This window comes from Myodes glareolus, chromosome 2 (assembly GCF_982192425.1).
Source record: "Myodes glareolus chromosome 2, mMyoGla1.1, whole genome shotgun sequence".
NCBI lineage: Eukaryota > Metazoa > Chordata > Mammalia > Rodentia > Cricetidae > Myodes > Myodes glareolus.
The window spans coordinates 15944762-15963471 of NC_142027.1; the positions used below are offsets into that span (position 1 = coordinate 15944762).

The following is an 18710-nucleotide window of genomic DNA, read 5'->3' on the forward strand; positions in this document are numbered from 1 at the left end:
CCATCTCTCTGGCCCACCTATGGATTTTCAAATGACTACTAGTCCTCGTGAAGCGAGGTAGTGGCACCATCCTCTGTGCTGTTAACCCTAGGGTGGAATTCCTATACTCCATCGTGTTCGCTGCACTACAGCAACGGGGGTAAGGGGAGCTGGCAAGCTACTTAATTAACATTGACTGATCTCTTCGAAAACAGAAAGTCAGCAAAAAGATCACTGCGGTGGCACTGGTGTGACTTTGAGACAGTTCTAGAAGGAAAACTAGGTGGAGTGCGGGAATCGCTGAGTCGGGCGACAGAGACCCGGGAGCGCCCCGACTACATGGACAGTCAGCGCGCGGGGCCCGGATCGCGCCTGGCGACGAGCGCGTCCTCAGCGTCCCGCCGCGCGGCCCCGGACCTGGCCGCTCCCCGCGCCCCTCCCCTCGGCTCCCCGCACAGTCTCTCCCGCCCCTCCCCACCCGGCTCCCTCAAGTCTCCACGAACGGAAATGGGAGTCACAACGCCGGGGACCAGCGGAAACAAAACACAGAGGCGGCCGCGGGGGGGCCGCGGCGGGGGGAAAAGCCCCGGAACCAGGCCGGCCGCGCGGGCCCGCGCTCCCCCGCCAGCTCGCGGCCGCACTCACCAGCTCCGGAAACCGCCCCGTGGCCCTCGGCCGCGCTCCAGAGCCGGCTGGGAACGGCGGCGGCGCGGGCTCCACGTGCAGCGCCTCTCCGGGTAAGCCGCGCCGCGCCCGCGATTCGCAGAGTGAGGCCCCGGGGCCCTTCCCGCGGAATCGGCGCTAAGGAACCCCAGCCCCTCTCCCGCCTCCCAGGCACCCCTGGGCCCGAAACTACAACTCCCAGCAGGGTGCGCGACACGAACGCCCGCGGCAACGGAGGCTCACGAGGCACAAACGCCCCAAGCCGCTTGGTTTGACGCGCTCGCTTTACCCCCACACTGCATCCGCCTCCCCAATCCCAAGGAACAAGACGCTGACTCCGAAGGGAGCTTGAACTAGGAGAGAGAACAAAGTACGCATGCGTACATGACACTGTTTCCAAGAGGGAAAGAGGGGTGAAGTTAAGGGAAGGAAAGATGGCGGAGGCTTAGCTAAAGGACCCGGAAGCACTTACCCTCCACTTCCTCCTCCTGTTTGGCTTTTGTCTCACCTAGAGGCGTCCGGTCGCGGACTGTCTTGGAGGCGCTTCCTGTCCGGTGAGCGTCGAACGACTGAGGCGGTGGCCCATAATGCATTGCGATGGCGGGTAGGCGTGTGTAGGCGGAGCCAGGGCCGGAAGTAGAACGGTGGCGGCGGCGGTGACTCTGGCAGCTCGGAACTGAGTGCAAGGTGACTGGGAGGGTAAACTAGGCTAGCGTGGCCTCTGGGGACAGCGATTCTGGGTTTCTTCACGACTTCACGAGTCCAGGGCAGCCCATCACCTCTGCTCCAGTAGGAGAGCGTAGCCCTGTGCCCTTGGCACCTTCACGGCCTGGCCTGGGGTCACAGGTGACCTCGGCCCTGCTGGGTATTTGAGTTTGCCTTAGACACAATAAATAAGACCGTTAGTACCCTTTTGGGAGCAGGACAGGCCAGTGCGAAAGGCAGAAAGGCGGGATGATGGGTCTGCAGCCTGCCTGGGGCAACCCAAGGTCAGAAGAAACTTGTAAATTAGACGCGAGCAGGTCGTGTCCCTTAAGGTGAAAAAGGGCACCAGTCATATCCCAGAAGTTTGCCTCTGGTCTAGAAACGTTGGTGCTAAAACAGCTTTGTGGATTGACTTCATGAGTAGATATTAACAGGCAGGAAACGGGCTAGCCTTTGCTGGGCTGGTCAGTCATCGCTATAAATAGAAGAGCCATGCTCCTTCCCAACGCTATGCCTCTGGGTTTGAACTTTCTTTGATTTCCCCCCTCCCCCCCATTCCTTCCCCAGTATTTTAATATTAGAGCCCTAACAGGCAGCTAGCTACTGATAGTATATCAGTACAGAATTTGTCACAAATGATGCTTTACACTTACGGTGGCATTTGCCTTGTATGGAATAGTGAATAGTCCATAGACACTGTTGAATCTGACACAGTGGAAGGCAACAGCTTTGGTAAGAGAGTTTGTGCTCATGTTGTGGATGATTGTGTAGGATTTAGGAGGTGAATATACACATACATGTACGATTGGGGCTCAGGAAGTAGGTAGATATATTAGAAGTGTGAATTGAGAATCAGTACTTTGATGATGCATTATTGAGAAGGGAAGCTGTATTTTGCCTATTTTGTAGAAGAAGTGACAGTCTTTGTAGTCAGCTTGGGAATAGGTTGACTGTAGGATGTTTGGTAAACAGTAACCTTATGTAGACATAATTTTTATCATCTGTAAGCAAGACTAGGAACACCTTGCCCTAACTCTTTAAAGGGTGTTTTCCTTCACTGAGCAATATAGTTTCCAAATTTCCTAGGGCTAAACAAGTATTGTTGCCTTACTGATGTATGTTGTGTCTTCCTAAATTTCCAGAAAAGAAAACAGACATTGAGTTGGGTGATATTTTCTTGTTATAAGGTCTTTTTGGTTATTTGTTGGCTTGTAGTCCTTTCACCTGTGTAATTCTCTGGTAGATTATGAGTGACACAATACTCAGGACTTTAATTCCTTCAAATGTTTTCATGCAGGCCAATGAGTGATATTTCTCTTAACTGCTTATTTGATTTCTTTGAGGAGTACTAAATGTTATTCCAGGCTTTGTTGAAGTTGGTATTATTGACACTTTGGACTGGATAACTTTTTGAAGTGAGGAGTGTGGGAGGGTTGTTATTTTTCATGTTGTAGGGAGCATAGAGTTGTGCCTAATCTCTACCCACTAGAGGCCACTTGCATCCACCTTATTCAGGACAACTAAAATTGTCTTCACGCAACAAATATGCCCTGGGAGAAAAAAATTTTTGCTCTCAACTGTGCTAAGTAACCACTGTGCCAGGCTGCTGTTTTACAGTTAATGTTTCTCAAATTTTCCGCAATAAAGGGGTACTTCAATCCCTCCATGTATTTCTGTCTATGTGTGCCTGTCTATGCATCCGTGTGTGTTTATGTAGGTGTATGTGGGCACTTCTGCCATGTTTCTCTACCAGCCAGAGGCCAACCTCAGATGTTACTCTTCAGATACTATGCGTCGTGTTTTTTGAGACAGGGTCAGTCAGTATCTAAGATCTAGCCAAGAAGACTAGGTTATCAACTGAGCCCCAAACATCTGCCTGTCTCTGCCTTCCCAGTGCTGGCAGTATAAGCTTACTGCCAATCCCAACTTTAAAAACAAAACAAAGCAAAACTCACAGGTTCTGGGGACCAAATGCTGTCTCTCTACCACCACTTTTGGAATTGTTGTCATTACTAAATTCAAGAGTCAAATTAGTCAAATTGCTGTAAAGATTTTTAAATCCTTGTTCCTAGCTGCTCCATTAACATAAACCAGTAGCAGTAGGCCCACTGCTAGTGATCCTCTCACAATTCAGTACGAGTCACATTTCATCAGGCAGGTACAGAAGAAAATAAATCTAGGGGAGAACATGAGAAGCATGTTGGCATAGCAGGCTTTCCTCGGGGTTTAAAGGGCCCTTTATCACTGACAGTTTGAGAGGCATTAACTGTATGACAGCAGAATATGGCACAATCATTGTTAAACAGATGTGAAGGGGCAGAGGGCTGGTTTTATTTCCCAGAGCACATTTATTGTCTAAAGAAATGTTATGAAGATGTCCATTGAAATGTGGATACCTTCTATTGCCATTTCACTAGCATTTGGTGAGCTCTTTCACTTTATAAGCTAAGTCTAGATCGGGAGAAATTTTTCTTCTACTAAGTTTCAGCCTCTCTGTCTTTTCCTTTTGGGCTTACTGCTTGAGTGTATTTGTTGTCATTTGGAATATTTTTGCAGTTGATCCTTAGATCGTTAAGTCAGGTCTTAAGAATTATCCTGTCCTTTAATGTATCTATCAGCATTTTTACCTAGAAAATTAATTTGTTTTAGCTTTAGGAGGTCTAAGGACTTGAAAGGTTTTAAGCTCTGATTTTTAAACTTTTGACTTTGACCTTCTGCAGACTCTCTGATGAGCTTATATCATCTAATCTCTGTTACTACAGGGCTTACTTGGGGTGGATGCTGTTTTTCTTTGCTGTTTCTTTTGGAAGTTGATTTGGTTGTTACGGTGTTAAGTGGCTAGGATCCTGCCCTTGTTAGCAGGCAAAACTGTTTCCCTTCCTGTGGGCCTGTGAAGTGGAAATTTTTAGCCTCTCATTCCTGGCTAAGACAACTGTGTTTGCTCTCTTTGTGGGGTCATGGAAACAGGCACATTATAAGCACATCGTTGTTTCCCGCTGGAGACAAGCAGTGTTCTTGAACAGCCTCACCTCACTGTTTGCTCAGGTCCAAGATTAAGTTCATGGGTGACAAAGCACCACGCCAGATTTTGTGTTTTCTTTCTGCTTTAACCCTAGTAGACCTGTCAACTGTCCCCGTGTCTTTGAGCTTTTCAGTCAAAAGCAAAGGTCTTGTAATGGAAGGGTCATTCCATATAACTGTGACTGGCCAATCACAGCCTGGGTCCAGTATACAGTAGTTCTGTAACTTCATCTGTAGAATTAGGTCTCGCCATGTGATGTAGTCAGGTGTTTTATGAAAAGTACATAACCTTCTGATGCTTGTCTAGTACCAGAGACTCACCATGATTCTTCAGAGGCTCTTCAGGCTGTCCTCTCTCCTTCGGTCGGCAGTCTCTGTGAACCTGAGGAGGAACATTGGTGTTACAGCGGTGGCGTTTAATAAGGAACTTGATCCGGTACAGAAACTCTTCGTGGACAAGATAAGAGAGTACAAATCAAAGCGACAGTAAGTGGGCAGATTATGAAGCACATTGTGAACATAAATATTCAAAGTATGTAAATTTCAGGATGTAAGTCCTAACTATATCGTCTTTATAAAGGCTCCAAGGACAGTTCCAGTAAGTCTGTTACCATTAGAAGTGTAGGCACAATAATGTCATTACAGTAGAATAAGTCAGGTCATAGAGGTATACAGTATCCTGAAGTCATTTGGTAGCTATTTAAGAAGATTGGGTCCTGTAGACATTGATTACCTTAACTTCATAAAACTAAGAATGATTAGGCAAAACATAAAATCAGAGCATTCCAACTGTCATGTTTGACCTTTTCTATGATGAGATTTGGGGATGTACGTAAACAGCATTTTCTCTTTAAGGATGTTGTCATGGTGATGTATCTCTGGAAATATCAAAGGACAAAAGACTCAAAATGACGTGAGGACATGGAAGAATAGGATTTTAAACCGCACATTTGAGATGAATATCCAATTTATTCATCATTTGGTTCAACCCCTAAATTTTAGGAAAATGGTAAACATTGCGTGTATTTCTTTGGTCATCTGTCATTTACAAAGAACATGAGGGATAACTGATATGAGTTGTGTTGTTTTTACAAAATGCAGAGTCTCAAAACCTGATGGAAATAGAAAGCTTAAAGAAGTAAATAGAATTAAATGGCTAGTTGCTAGCTGACATCTAATGTTTGGAGATTAGAAAGGAAAAACCACTCTTCCTAACTGGAAACGTTTTGAAAGGCATCTTTGAGAAGTTCACATTTGACTTTAAATGCAGGACTTGGGGTCCTTTCACCCTTTTGATGTCTGTCTCCTGGCCAACTGTAATCATCTTCCCATTGCAAAAAGGGAAAAAAAGAAAGAATTTCCTCATGATTTTGCTTAGAGCTTGTTCTCAATCAACTAGAAGGAATACCCTGTCCTATACCAGGTTAAGAATAATAATTTTAAAGATTAGATAGGTAGGCTGGGTGGTGGTGGCACACACCTTTAATCCCAGCACTCAGGAGGCAGAGGCCAGCAAACCCCTGTGAGTTCGAGGCCAGCCTGGTCTACAAGAGCTAGTTCCAGGACAGCTAAGACTGTTACACAGGGAAACCCTGTCTTGAAAAACCAAAAAAAAAAAAAAAAAAAAGACTAGATAGATAATTGGGAATAGGAAGATTATATCTTTTAAGAGATGGAGAAATGATGTCAGATTAAGGTGTGGAAATTAGAAAGCGTGAAATTTGTTTGGAGAGTTATACACTTTTGATCCCAGAGGTGTAGGACGTGGGAGTGTGCAGTGTCACGCATGAGCTTTGTAAATGATTGTCGAATTAGTGTTGTGCTCATTGGTTTTATGTCAGCCTTACATAAGCTAGAATCATCAGAGAGGAGACTGAGAAAATGTTTCCCTGAGATAGGACCATAGGCAAGCTTATAGGACATTTTCTTAATTGGCAATTGATGTGGAAGGGCCCACACCATTGTGGGTGGGACCACCATGGGCTGGAAGTCCTGTGTTCTATAAGAAAGCAGTCTGAGCAAACCATGGGGAGTAAGGCAGTAAGCAGCTTGCCTTCATGCATAGCCTCTGTACCAGCTCCTGCCTCTAAGTTTCTGCCTACTTGAGTTCCTGTTTTCACTTCCTTTGAAGATGATCATGATAAGGAAGCAAAGTCAAATAAACCCTTACCTCCCCAAGCTGTTTTGGTAATGGTGTTTCATGATAACAGTAGTCACCCTGACTAAGGTAGTTGTCAATGGTTGGACCCACTTGATTAAAACTAAAGTGCCAGATAACTGTTTTGGAATTCTAATGGTAACTAACTGTGGAGTCAATAAAAGTCTTAAGGACTGGGAAGATGGTTCAGTTGGTAAAGTTCTAGCATAATAAAGAGGGACCAGAGTTTGCATCCTCAGCACTAGTGTAACAAGCCTGATGCTGTAGTCACAGCAGCATTTGCCTTTAATCTGAGCATTAGTAGACAGAGGCAGGACATCCTTGGGGTCTTGCTGACCAGCCAGTTTAGCCAAATTGTGTACTCAAGTTGAGTGGGAGACCTTGTCTTCAAAAGAGAGATAGAGGAAGTCACTGGATGTTGACATTGGTCTCTAGCTTCCATTCATGCATGCAACATAAGACCTTGGATATTTAAATAACTATTTATAATAACTACTCTTTCGTTGCGGTTGTTATTTCTTAGTGTGTATGAGTGTTTTGCATGTATGTATGTATATGTGCACCACATGTGAGCCTAGTACCCATGTAGGTCAGAAGAGAGTGTTAGGTCCTCTGGAACTGGTGTCAATGGTGAACTGGTTAACTGGTGAACTACTGTTTGGGTGCTGGAAATTGAATCCAAGTCCTCTCCAAGAGCAGCAAGTGTTCTAAGCTGCTCAGCCATCTCTCCAGCCCCTTTATCATTTTATTATTCAGCAGCGCACGGGCTTAACATTTCAGACCTCCGGTGTCTAGGTTTTGCTGGGAATTTGTTTTGTTTTATTGGTTTGCGTTTCTTCTTTTTTTATCTGGATTACATCATATTCCATATACTGCAACTCAGATCCTAAGAGGGTCTGATTAGTAAGTATCTTTGAAGCTAACAGACCTTGAATGTTAGAGATGTGTTTGAAGTTACCGCATCTCTGAAAACAATTCTAAAACAAATTTGAATTAAAATTCAAATACTAAAAAGGTTTCCTTTCCCCACCATATGTGTACCTTTAAAAATCTCTTCAAACTTGACAGAAAAGGGTAATTTCTGTTTTGTTTTGTTTTTTTTAATTAGTGCATAAAATGAGTTTTCTTTGTGCACTGTACAATAGGACATCTGGAGGACCTGTTGATGCTGGCCCAGAGTATCAGCAAGAGCTGGACAGAGAGCTTTTTAAGCTTAAACAGATGTTTGGTAAAGGAGACATGAATACGTTTCCTACCTTCAAATTTGAAGGTAAGACTGATCCCAAATTCAATCTGGGGGATTATTGTAGGTGGAGAATATTCATGTACGTTTTTTGGGAGGGATGTTCATGTGAGTGTCCAGCCTAGGACCTTACCTCTGTTGTGCAAATGCTATCACTGAAGTATACTTCATTCTTGAGAGGTTTTTGGATTGTTTGGAAGTTAAATGACAATTACCTGGGAATTTCATACAGCCATGATGTGTTCACAAGGAGCATTCAGGAAACTGTTTTACTTCGATATAGGGCAGCACCTGTGTAGATGAAAGTTTCTGTCCCACCTGTTCCAGTGGCCATTCAGTCCCAAAGAAGCACACAGAGACTTACATTAATTATAAACTGTTTTTTTATTAGCTCAGGCTTATTATTAACTACCTCTTACAACTTAAATTAACCCATAATTCTTGTCTACGGTTAGCCACATGGCTTGATATCTTTTCTCTCCTAGATTCCTCTGAGTCTGCCTGGTTCCTTTGTTCTTCCCAGAATCTCTTACTCTGGTTGCCCCACCTATAATTCCTACCTGGCTGCTGGCCAATCATTGTTTCATTAAACCAGTACAAGTGACAGATCTCTACAGTGTACAAGAGCATTATCCCAGAGCACACGTGAATTATGATACTTTTATCATCTGATTGGTCTAGATACACAACACTGTTTTATTAGTGTAGCATACACTAACAGCGAGCCCTGCTCACAGACGCTGTTGAAAGTTTGGCGGTTGTTATGTTTCTCCATACATGTTTAAAAACAGATGTTTTCTTAAAACTGGTAAACTTCAAGCACTGTAGCTACTCTTGTTATTGTAGTGTGTCTAAGCCTGAAACTTTTCCCTCTTTTTAGATCCCAAATTTGAAGTCTTCGACAAACCCCAGTCCTGAAGAATACTATCAAACCCATCTGGTAATTTAGTTGTACAACTAATTAAAAAAATTCAAATAAACTTTCATTTCACAGTTATCAAATGTCCTTTAAATTCTTTGACAATATGGAGGATGTGCCTGGCGTTGATTTGTCTCTGTGTTGTTTCATTTTGTTAGAATGAAGCAGATGGAGATTTTGGATAAATCGGGTAAAATTGCCTTGTCCCTCCTTGACTCTTCCCATTGTACGGTGCTGTCTTCCTTAATAGTGGAGACCATCACCTAAGGGAATGTTTGCTCTGATGGGAAGGATGTTATATTTACCTGTAGCACGATTAATGAAAACCCAGAGACAGAAATGGGGTTCAACCTGAAAACCTGAAAAGCAAAGCAGCCAGCCACTGGCTCTTACCTCTGCCTCAGTTTGAAATGACTGTCCTACCTAAAGGAATCTCAGAATGAGACTGTGTGTGAGAATTGTCTCCTCCTGTTTTATATTCCTCTTTAGTGCTGGGATTAAAGGCATGCACCACTACCACCCAGTTTCAATAGCAACTAGTGTGACTATTAGAATTAAAGGTGTGTGCCACCACTGCCTGGTCTGTAAGGCTGACCGGTACAGCTGTTTTACTCTCTGGACTTAAGGCAAGCTTTATTTATTAAAATAATAAATGAGATATCACTACATTTACCGTTGTGTGTATGTGGGGGTGGGAGGGTTCAAGACATGATTTCTCTGTATAGACTTGGCTGCCCTGGGTCTCACTCTGTAGACCAGCTGGCCTCAAACTCACAATAGCTTCACCTGCCTCTGCCTCCCAAGTACTGAGATTAAAGGCATGTGCCACCACCACTCAGTTTATATTTATGTTTTTGAAGGAGTGGTCCTATATCCTTTGTCATGGCTTTCTTAGAAAACTTTGTGTAACTTACTGTGCACAGAAATGTCTGTTGTGTCTTAACCACTGTCAGCTCAAACTGATGTCCTCCTTTTTGCCTGCGGGTTATAGTATGTATGGATTCAGGAGGGACGGTAGCATCAAGCAAAAGGCTCTACAAGGTGTAACTGTATGTGATGTTCATTGGCTCAGCCAGAAAAGAACCAGCAGTTATTTCCTGGGGATGTTGCAGGTCAGGAACTTTATTTTCATCAAAGTTTCAGAAACTGTAGGTGGCCCTAAAGGAAGCTAGCCTTTTAAAGGGAAATAGCCTCGTCATTTTAAATTGACCGTATCTCTGACATGCCATTATATGGGTTCATTAAACCTTTAGCTACCTTGGGGACAATTGGAGAATAAGATTGCTCTTAACTTTGGTGGACTCTGACCAAGTCATTCTCTGTCAGTTTTCTATGCCTATCTGTCCTCATTCATGCTCCTCACTAATACATCCATACACACTTAGGCATACATAGACCATCTCAAGAAAGCACTGTCTTCAAGTCAGTGCAGTCATTTTCTGTAGGAAGTGCAGCACGAGTCTGAGCAGCAGAACAGCCCTGTTAGTACTGTTAGATAAGTATATCTCTGTGAGAACCTTTATTCTCTCTGCTCTCTATCGTCAGCAGAGCAGCCCTGTAGTACTGTTACATAAGTATATCTCTGTGAGAACCTTTATTCTCTCTGCTCTCTATCGTCAGCAGAGCAGCCCTGTAGTACTGTTACATAAGTATATCTCTGTGAGAACCTTTATTCTCTCTGCTCTCTATCGTCCTCTGCATCTTCAGTTACTTCAGCGAATTCAGTGATAGTGGAATGTAACATGTGAGCCAACTTGTTGAGGTTTCCATCCTGTCCAGTTCCCACAGCCAGTAAGCCCCCAAAAAAATCACACTGAGAGTCTACATTAATTATAAACTGATTGGCCCATTAGCTCTGGCTTCTTGCTAACTCTTATATCAATCCATTATTCTTATCTGTGTTAGCCACATGGCTCAGTACCTTTTTCAGCAGGGCTGGTCACATCTTGCTTCTTCCGTGGTCTGGGCAGGACTGGGAGAGAGCTTCCTTCTTCCCTGAATTCTGTTCTCATTGCGCCACTCTAATTCCTGTACTTCTTGCCTGGCTACCGACCAATCAACGTTTATTTAAAACAGAATTGACAGATAAAGAATTGTTCACCCGCACCACTTCCCCCTCCTTTTTTTCTTTTCTTTTCTTTTTTTTTTTTTAAACAAAGGAAAATAGCCGTAGTCCATTTTTTTGGGAATGTGGGCGTAGTATTCCAGACTACTTCCGGCTGGTTGGGGGTGCTGATAATCTTATGATCAAGTCCTGACTGGAGTATCCTGTGAGGCTTGATCATCTCAGGCAGCATCTTGAATCCATTCTGGATGTAAAACTCTGTTCCGGCCATCTGTTCCTGCAGGAGATTTTTCAGGTGGTCTTCCTTGTTCAAACATGATATTTCTTAACTCAGAATGAATCCACAGCCTCTCATTTCCTGTGGAAATAAAAGCAAAATCTCTTCTCCAAAGTAACATGCCTTTTGACTTCAATTTTGAAGTCAAGGTGTTTTCAAAACAAAAATTGAGAGCAGTAGTTACTTTAAAAATCCAACTATGGATCATAGAAACATGCTCAGTTTTTGTGTATCTTTTAGAATGTTTAGAGGTAGCATATTAAAAGCAGAAAATCAATCATAAAATGAATATTAGAAAGTATCTGTCTTAGTCTTAAACTAAATGGGTTCTTTGTTGACAAACTATTCATTATTTTGAGAGCATTTTCTTCATAGAAAGTAAAAAGACATAGTGGGTCCTTGTACTTGAATTTGGTAAAGTAAAAATGCAACACATTAAAAATTGGCATAATTTGGTACCAGCAAATCAAACATGATAGTTCACTTAGATTTCTATACCAGTTATTACTGCTTAAATATTCCCAATCTTACTGAATAAGAAATAAGAGATGGAAAAAGATTTAAGAATTGTGTGTATAGGGCTGTAGGGATGCCACAATGGTTAAGAGAGTTGTCTGCTTTTCCAGAGGATTTGAGTTTTGATATCCAGCACTCACATGGCAGCTCACAACCATCTCTAACTCCAGTTCGGGGTGTTCTGATTCCTTCTGATGTCCAATGCCACTCGTGGTGCACAGACATACATGGAGGCAACTACTCACCTACATAAAAAGAGAATTGTGTGGAAACAAACTCCTAATTGCTAAAAGGGAAACATAATGTTTGTCCATCTGTATTTCATGTAATAACAATTCATAGAAGACAAACTGAGTTGTATCAGAATATAATATTTTATTAATACTCTAAGTAGATGCTTACATTTAATCATTCTTTGTGCTTCACAGGTATTCAGCAGTTTTAGGAATTGTTTTCATGTTAGATACTATTAAATACCTTGGGGTTTATGAAGACCTGGGTGTCAGACATGTCCATACCTACCTGTACTATAACAAAGAAACAAGTGGATATCACAAAAGAATCAAACACCTTGGGAATTCATTCAGAGAAGAAACTTGCTAGAGTAGTTGAATTTGACTTGTCTGTTAGGAGTAGATAGTATTTCCATAGCTTGTGGAGGACTAGCATTCCAAAAGAAGTGTTGTAAATGAATGTATTCACAAGGGCAGAATAAATTGTAAAGACAAACAGTTCAGTTGATTGGTGAATAATGGTGCAGCCACTGAAGACAGGGATGTGGCCGATCAGGTGGGTTATTGTATGAGCAAATGTGTAAGAGAACAGGAGGAGCCTTCCTCACCCCCAGCTGTGACTGACTAAAGGAAAAGAGAAACGAGTTGTTATTGTTGACAGTGAGCAAGCTGTCAGAGGGCATGAGGAGGGGGATGCCTTAGAGCAGGAGCCGTTAGGTGACTGGAAGAGGGTCTTGAGAGAGGGCCCCAGAAAGAAAAGTTGAGGTTACCGAAAGCCTGAGATTCCAGTTTTAATGGCACCATGGGGTGGCTAAAGATGGAGAAAATTAGGGATGGGTTGGTTTTGTAGCCAGAATTTACATGCAGCATTGTTTATAACTAACTTTAGCAATTAAAAACAAAAAATTACAACAATTTTATTCAGCCATGAAATCAAGTATAATTGCCAGAAAATGGATGACACTGGAAAGGATTGGACTCAAACAAATGTCATAGTTCTGACTGGGTTCTAGCTTCTTGCTGCTGAGTATGTTTATCTAGGTGGGAGGTAGAAGTAACCCATGGGTAGAGGCTTAAGGGGAAGACAATAGGATGGAATGGAAGAATACCCACAGTCATAAGGGCCCTACATCAATCAGGAAAGGGGAAAGGAGGTGGGGGTTGATAATCAACCAAAAGGAAATATGCTGAAAATGTTATTCTGTAAGACATTTAAAGATACCAGGTCAGAGATTTGGAAGGCAGAGTGGATAAACATGCTCATGGTTACAGAATGCATAGTGGGATAAAGATGTGCCAACCATGACACAATGTGTAGAAGACAGGTAGGTCTGAGGGTCAGGGAGGGTTGGACAAGCCAGAGAGGTTACTGAGGATGAAGACAAAGTATGGGGAACTGGAGGATTTACAATGAAGAAAAAGTGAGCTGTGAATTAGGTGGACGGGTGTTCACTAAGAACCCAGCTCCTCCAGCAACAGCCCTGAAACCTGAAATCACCAGCTCTGTAAAACGACAGACTCCTCTTGATTCCTCTTAGAAGAGGAATGAGACTGTGCACTTCCTCATCCCCGACCTCTGACATACATAAAGCATCAGTTTTCCCTGTTTATTTTCTGACTTTAGGAGTTGGCAGGTGTCTAAGCTGAGCACTGAGATTCTCATCTTAACTCTGCAGAGCTGCCTCACAGCTGCAGGTGGTAAGAGGGAGGGGTTTCCTGGGCTTTACTGAACAATAGGTGAGTGACTTCCCCTGCTTTATTGAATGGGGCTAAAAAGTTTAGCTGCCTGTAGCTATTTTTGTAATGTGGACTTTAATCAAAAAGTGAGCTGTAGAATAAAGGAAGTTCTTTGTAAAGTTGTATTGAAAAATAAATACTCAGACTTAGTTAAGCTAACTCCCACCCTAACTAAAAATAAATTGGCTCTAGTTACAACAGCAACAATACTAAAACAAAAGTTGTTACTATAGTTTCTAGAGCCCCATCACAGGTTCACTGTAGAAAAACAATCAAAACGCTTGATAAACTACAATTTTGATTCTGAGTCTCAGAAAAGAGCAAATGGACATGGCGGTGACCGCTGATAGGTACTAGGTTAGTGTTCGCAGTCACAACCTTCGTGTAGAAGAAAGTGTTCTTTAGGCAGTGTTCTGCTTAGCGCTACAGTATTTTAGTTAATGATGTATAATAGATATTTGGCACAGACTTTGTTAGTTTTTATCATTGCATAAAAAGAATCTTCAGGCTTCAGTGTCTTAAAAGGAAGCTTTGCATATCTAAGTGAAGTTAAGGCACTACATAATTGTCCTCTCACACTGGATTTGTGTCGTTTGAGCTGAAGCAGTTGATCTTGTGATGGTGGTATATGGCCTGAAGAGGCATCCTTGAGAGTTCTGTGTCTACTTGGCACTGCAGAGGACAGCATTGCTTCTACTAAAGCAAGTCTCATAGTCATGGCATAGGCAGCATTTACCCTGATCTCTCATACAGCACACATTTTTGGTGTTTGTGATTTGCTACCAGGAATGAGGAGATTGTACCTGTGGGCAAATCCCACCTATGACATTGATTTTGTCAGTTATGTTTTCTTGGAACAGAGCCACACATACTTGTTCTCTACATCGTGTGACAGAGCTGAGTGACCACAGCAGGAACCATGGGGGTTAAAATATCTACTGTCTTGTTCTTTGTAGAGTTTGCTGGCTCAACTAAGTGTGAATCTGACCTTGAGAGCAGAGCCACATTATAGAAGTTAGACCTTTAGGAAGGAGTCTACCGAGAGGGACTGAAGGCCACAAAGTTAAAGGGTAGCAGCATGGCAGTGGATAACTCCTCAGTGACCTCACCGCTATTAAGTACTCAGTGACCACCTACTCCATTGGTCAGTGAATCCTGAGAACCTGCTTTGCCTTTCGGGTAGAAAGAACAAATTCTTTGGAAGCCAACTTGACCGTGTTCAAAGCTGACACAAGGAGTAAAGGACCTTTTCACGCTATTACCCAGAGCTAGATATCTCTAATTACAGTTTGCTTTCAACATGGACTGGTTTTACTTTTGAGCCCTGGGAATTTTATATTCGGACATCGGCTGCTGGCCTTTGTGGTTAAACATCTCAGAAAACATGAGACCCATGTCTCTTTTCAGCCATGGTTTCTCATGTGCCCTTGCTGTATCAAGCAAGCTGGGAGTCAAAATGAGCTCATTTGTTTACATTTTACAGATACGCAAACACTTCTCTCCCCCATGTATGTCCCTTTTTCATTATAAGCAGATTCAGCAGTGGAGGACCTGAGGACCTGCCCAGCTCAGAATTGCTTTTAGAGAAAGGTGTAAGATCACCTCAGGCAGAGCAAGGTGTCTGCGAAGTTGTGTAGGTTCTAATACTGCGCTCTGAAGTCCAGCCTCTAAAGGAGGCTCAGGAAATGGAAATAGCAGCAAGCAGCTCCATTCGTGTTGATTTTGGTTCTGAGAAGTGAAAGTAAACACGAAGTGCAAATCCTTGGGCGTAGGACCGAGCCCTGGGCTTCCCTTACGGATATCTTAGAGCAAAGGACCACATGAATAAGGGGTATTTTGTGGTAAGAAGGTTCTGGTGGGAATTTTGAGATCAGAGTTTCCATTCTTTAGAGTATTTCCTGAACACACAAGCCACTCTTGCAGAGAGCACATGCATTGTATACTTGCCTCTTAGGTTAGCTTCACAGTCAAATATATATTAAATTTTCTAAAACTTTGAACATTCATTTGCATTTCACAAAACTCTGAATATTACCAGGTAATTCACTTCTCTTAAGTTCAGACACAGGATGCCAGAATGTATTTTAAGTGGTGACAAGAACTCTTTGCTTAAAATAACAATTTCAGGTAAACTAGAGGTCATAAAAATTATGATGTCATTTCCTAATTCATCTCTTTGCAAATGTAAGACAAAGCATATTTTTATAATATTTTAATAACTTGTGTGACAACTGGTTTTGGCGCATCTTGAAAGTGGAATTCTTTTAAATTATAAAGGATTTTGTGTGCTTGAAATCCTAGAAAAGAAAGAAAAAAATCCTAAATGTAATGTACTACTTCATATATAAATGCATTCATATAAATCTTAAGAGTATCAAACTATAAGATTTTTAGAGTTACAGTCAGTATATATGTAACTAAATCTAATTTTATGGACAATTAAGTAAAAGCTAGAAGCCAAAAAGCTTGAAATTTGCTGAGAATAAAGAACTCGGGCAGGAGTTAGCGCAAGAGGACCGTGGCTCGTTAGGCATGTGCTAGGGCAATGGCCGCTGCTCTTCCAATAGTGATGAGCAACACAAGGCAACACGGCAATGTGGCCCAGCACTGTGAGGTTGGAAACCCTGCCGCAGGGCGAAACTCAACTGGAGACTAGGGGAGCTGATGAGGATAGCTGAGAGGAGGACAACACACACACACACACACACACACACACACAGATCCTTTCCCTTTAATTTGGAGACAAAGTCCTTTTTCTTGTTTGACAGGATGAAATTACTTTATTCCAATCTTAAAGACTTTCACTGTAAATTATAGATGATAATAGGACATGGTATTTGTTCCCTAATTAAAGATTAGTGCAGTAAACTACAAAATGTAACTTTTGTTGTAGATCCTAAAGTAAGTAGATTTTAAAGAATTTTACAGGAAAAAAAAAACCTACAGAACAATAAATGGGTGTTGTACGCATCTTCTACTAGAACCTAAATATTTAAGGTACTGATGCCTGAATTCTGCTGGAAGAAGCCTAGACTCCGTTCCCTAGAGTTTTAAAGGGGTTCTAGGAATCCTCTTTTCTCAGGAAAGGGTTTAAGCTTCTGAGAATGTTGGGTTTCCCTCTATTGTTAAATTACCAAGTAGTCTAACAGGTTCAAATGATATTCTCTAATTGACTTCAGCTAGATGATAATTTCCTTTTACTGCAGTAGCAGATGCTGTTTTATATCCCTAACATTTCCAAATGCTTGGAATAACCAAGTTCTAGAGCCGTAGCATGGTAATAGCCATGGTAGACTTCAAAGACACAGGGTACCTGGACTCCACCTCCACCAGTGTTAGCCTGTGAGAACTTGTACTCGGTTTCCTCATCTATCAGAAATGCCGACTGATAATGCTGGACTCAGTCACCGTAAGAAGGGAGACTGAGAGCTGAATACCCCCAACAGACATAGGATGAAAATCACTTCCTGGAGCTGCTCTGTAAATATCAAACATCTTTATCATGCTGACCCAGATGGAAAGGAAGTGAACATTTACTTAGATCCTTTAGTGTAGCAGTGATAGACACAAATCTAAAGTCTTAAGAATGTCATCACAGTATCCATATATTTGCTTCATTTCCCTGCCATAGTCCCTAAATACACATATTCTATAAACATGCTTTATTAGTACTTACGTTTTCGCTCGTTGCCGTGGCTTTAGATGCAGGACTGCCCTTCCTGTTTGTAGAACACAAAGACAGTATTTATTATTACTTCCAATCCTGGAACCCATCCTTATTCAGCAGAAGTATCTTAGCCAGGCAGGAAGAAAAGCCAGCAGCCCAGACTGGTTCCTGACATTTATAGACAGTACCCAGAGAATCCATGCAACAAAGTACAGATTTGCGTGAAATCCCGAACAACAAAATGTAGCCTAAGGCTAACATGTTAAATTGTTTTTTTGGAATATGCAAACAAGGGTCTTACTTTCAACCTGATATAATAACATAAATATTTTAAAAGTTTGATTATTATAATCTGAAATTTCATTCACCCATGGGAAGGTTTACATGTTGATTGGGGTTCTACTAGAAGCTCAATTTGAAGACTACAGGTTTCATGAGTGGACATAAGGTGTAAGGAAATAAAATGTTCCTTCCTGGATTATGAAGATTCCTGCCTGATTTGGCAGACACTCAAAGAAAGAAAGTATAACCCCCCCTCTTTATTTATGATCACTTTTCACTCTGTTCAAAAAATGCTCCAATCATTTTGCATCTTAATAAAAAATTTAAGTGCTCATAGTTGCCTGGGGCGGGTTTGGGATTGGGTAGTGACTATACACTCAGGTTGTTCTGTTCTTCTGAAATTCCCCTTTGCTAATCCTGATATTTAGACTTTGACCTGTATTTATACTGGAATGCCATGAGATTGAGACACCAGGGTTGAGGGGCAGGCATGACAGGTGAGTCCTCAAAGGATTTAAGAGAAGCCATGCCAGCTGCGAAGAGGGAAGAGTGTATAGGGATCTGCAATGCCCATATATAAAAAGCCATGCCAGCTGGGAAGAGGGAAGAATGCATAGGGGATCTGCAATGCCCATCTATAAAGGGTGGGCAGTCGCAGAGCAAGTACAACGAACCTACGACTTTGATGATCTTATCCATGTCTTTGGCATGACTTCATTTTTTTCTCCCAGAGGTTAGAGAGATGTTTTGGTACTTAAGAGCACTTGCTAAGGCCATGTGGTAGTGGTGCACGCTTTTAATCCCAGCACTCGGGAGGCAGAGGCAGGTGGATCTCTGTGAGCTTGAGGCCAGCCTGGTCTACAAGAGCTAGTTCCAGGACAGGCCCAAAAACTACAGAGAAACCCTATCTCAAAACAAAACAAAACAAAACAAACAAAAAAAAACAAACAAAAAGAACACTTGCTAATCTTGCAGAGAACTGAGCTCCCAGCACCTTTACAGTGACTCACAACCATCTGCAATTCCAACTCCTGGAGATCTGACACCCTCTTCTAGCCTCCATGGATAATGAATGTACTTGGTACACAGTCATACATTCAGGCAAAACACTCAGACACATAAAAATAAACTAAAAAAGAAAAAGATTTTCCCTCAAACTCCACATTCATATATATTCTGTTACTGATTATTTCTACTTACGAGTTTAGTAAGCAAGAGTACTGAAAGTTCAAGCACTCTGGACTC

The 18710-nt window shown here is 42.2% G+C and overlaps 3 protein-coding genes across 5 annotated transcripts in view; 1 reads left to right on the forward strand and 2 right to left on the reverse strand.

Annotated features, from left to right (window-relative positions):
* Gabpa (GA binding protein transcription factor subunit alpha) overlaps positions 1 to 1239 on the reverse strand; it is a 31242-nt gene extending 30003 nt beyond the window's left edge. Inside the window, exon 1 of one of the 2 annotated variants that reach the window (XM_048422926.3) lies at positions 1115 to 1239. The gene's annotated coding sequence lies outside the window, so the exon portion shown is untranslated. Of the gene's footprint in view, positions 1 to 624; positions 763 to 1114 lie in introns of those variants that run through there. The other variant, XM_085685718.2, reaches the window with a different exon arrangement.
* On the forward strand, positions 304 to 8771 carry Atp5pf (ATP synthase peripheral stalk subunit F6). Of its 2 annotated transcripts, XM_048422927.3 has the most exons (4): positions 1191 to 1329; positions 4676 to 4854; positions 7672 to 7796; positions 8650 to 8771. In XM_048422927.3, exons 2-4 carry the CDS (start codon positions 4691 to 4693, stop codon positions 8685 to 8687), a joined length of 327 nt encoding a protein of 108 aa, XP_048278884.2. In that variant the 5' UTR covers positions 1191 to 1329; positions 4676 to 4690; the 3' UTR covers positions 8688 to 8771. The 2 variants fall into 2 exon arrangements, with proteins under 2 accessions (XP_085541846.2, XP_048278884.2); XM_085685720.2 differs by lacking the exons at positions 7672 to 7796; positions 8650 to 8771 and adding an exon at positions 304 to 716 and having other exon boundaries at positions 1155 to 1196; positions 4676 to 4831.
* Positions 8772 to 11901: 3130 nt separating this feature from the next.
* Positions 11902 to 18710, reverse strand: part of Jam2 (junctional adhesion molecule 2) — a 53291-nt gene continuing 46482 nt past the window's right edge. The window contains exons 9-10 of the mRNA XM_048422552.3: positions 17193 to 17235; positions 11902 to 15813 (exon numbers count right to left, since the gene is read on the reverse strand). Coding sequence (XP_048278509.2) covers positions 15781 to 15813; positions 17193 to 17235 — 76 coding nt within the window. The 3' untranslated portion in view covers positions 11902 to 15780. The remainder of the gene's footprint in view (positions 15814 to 17192; positions 17236 to 18710) is intronic.